The sequence below is a fragment of the Acyrthosiphon pisum genome, chromosome A1 (assembly GCF_005508785.2).
Source record: "Acyrthosiphon pisum isolate AL4f chromosome A1, pea_aphid_22Mar2018_4r6ur, whole genome shotgun sequence".
In the NCBI taxonomy this organism is placed as follows: domain Eukaryota; kingdom Metazoa; phylum Arthropoda; class Insecta; order Hemiptera; family Aphididae; genus Acyrthosiphon; species Acyrthosiphon pisum.
The window spans coordinates 24,737,309-24,739,267 of NC_042494.1; the positions used below are offsets into that span (position 1 = coordinate 24,737,309).

General features: G+C 28.4%; 1 protein-coding gene across 4 annotated transcripts in view; it reads left to right on the forward strand.

Moving 5' to 3' along the window:
• LOC100165428 (aminopeptidase N) overlaps positions 1-1,959 on the forward strand; it is an 81,689-nt gene that overhangs the window by 9,755 nt on the left and 69,975 nt on the right. For all 4 annotated transcript variants that reach the window (XM_029486834.1, XM_029486833.1, XM_029486835.1 and 1 more), the window contains exons 4-5: positions 358-513; positions 642-953. In XM_029486834.1, coding sequence (XP_029342694.1) covers positions 358-513; positions 642-953 — 468 coding nt within the window. The remainder of the gene's footprint in view (positions 1-357; positions 514-641; positions 954-1,959) is intronic.

The window sequence follows — 1,959 nt, forward strand, 5'->3', positions numbered from 1 at the left end:
TAGAATAAATAAGTTAAAATGGGTTATTACCATAAAAATGATTGTAGTTCTAAAAGGCCTAACTGCTGTTAGTCTGTATGCAATGAGCTGGAAAAACAGCAGGCTCTTTGGAAAAATAATAAGTACTTCGCAAAAAGGGCTACAGCATTGCAAAGAGCTTAGTCTTTTTGCAAAAAAAAAATAATTTTCCATATAGCCTACGACATATATAATAATAATATAGATGGACACATACTTACATAGATCCATATATACAAAATAGATATTATAAAAAATTATTACATTACGATTTTCTTCTTCTAACTGAAATGGGTTTATAACACTCTAATAGTGTAAAAACGTAATATTTTGTCGCAGATGGTTCGCTGTAACACAATTCGAGGCATTGGGCACACGAAAAGCTTTTCCCTGTTTTGACGAGCCTGAGTATAAAGCAACCTTCAAGATAAGGTTGGGTCATAAAAAAGGATTGACTTCGATAAGTAATATGAAATTTATGAATCAAATAAACTGGTAAGTCTAATTGATACAGGATAATAAAGTGAAAGAATAAACTGTTCATCGTAAAAGTAATATTATAATATTTAATTGAATAATTTAGTACGATATTATAATATAGAAAATGTAATTCCATGTTATAGCCCTTCGAATTCAGAGTATGTTGTCGACGAATTCGAAGAATCTCCACCGATGTCTACTCATTTAGTAGCATACACGGTTGCAGACTTCGTATTCAATGAAGCAAATAGTGAAGATGACCAAGTGAAGTACCGTATTATATGCAGGAAGGAATTAGTCAATCAAACAGAATTTGCCATTAACTTGGGACCGAAGGTCTTGAAATACCATGAGGATTATTTCCATGAAAAATTTCCGCTGCAAAAACAAGACATGGCGGCCATACCCGATTTGTCTACAAATTCTATGGAGAATTGGGGTCTCGCCACATTTAAGTACGTAAAATGAAAATGTGTAAGCACCAGTACAATATAATACTATAATATTGAAGTGCGTCGTATTTTACAATTATCAATTTTGAGCTCCATGTCCCCGCCCCCCACCCCCTTCCCAATTTGGAATTTTGAAACAAAAATAACTCCATTCGTTTGTGCTTTGTTTGTGCTGGTTTGTGCATTTAAACCCGTCGTGTGTGCTCAACTCCTTCCAAAGTTATTCAACTTACAATGTCGGGGGACTGGGAACATGCTTATAGCCCTCCACTTTGGAAGTTCCCTGTTTACCTAAATATTATTTAAATGAAAAATAAAGGTTTTAACTTTTTTAACTTGGTAATTTAAAATTTGTTATTCTTAGGGACTTCTAACTTTCTTTTATTATGCTTGTATTATTATTTAAAAAACGTATTTCAAAAAGTTAATACCTAGCTATAACATATTTTTTTTAATCATTTTAGATTATATTTCAATTTTTTATTTTTATTTTTTGTTTTCTAAACGAAAATGTTATTTTTAAAACCCTTTACAAACTACTTACAAACTTTTGTCCGTCAGCTCTAAACTAAAAAATACATTTTAAAGGTATTCAATATTTTATTTATTCTTGATATTATTTATTTTTTTGCATATATATTTATATATAGTTGATAATTTATAATATTTATTCAATTAAGTTTAATAATTTTTTTCATATGTTAGCTATTTACTTTTTGGAATACGCTTTTTAAATAATGATTCAAGCATAATAAGAGAAAGTTATAAGTCTCTAAGATTAACAAATTTTAAATTACAAAAAAAAGTTAAAACCTTTTAAATTATTAAGCTTAAATTAAATAAATATTATAATCTATCAATTATATACAAATAAATATGCAAAAAAATAAATAATATCAAGAATAAATAAAATATTTAGTACCTACCTTTAAAATGTATTTTCTAGTTTAGAACTGACGGACTAAAGTTTGTAAGTAGTTTGTAAGGGGTTTTAAAAATAACATTATCG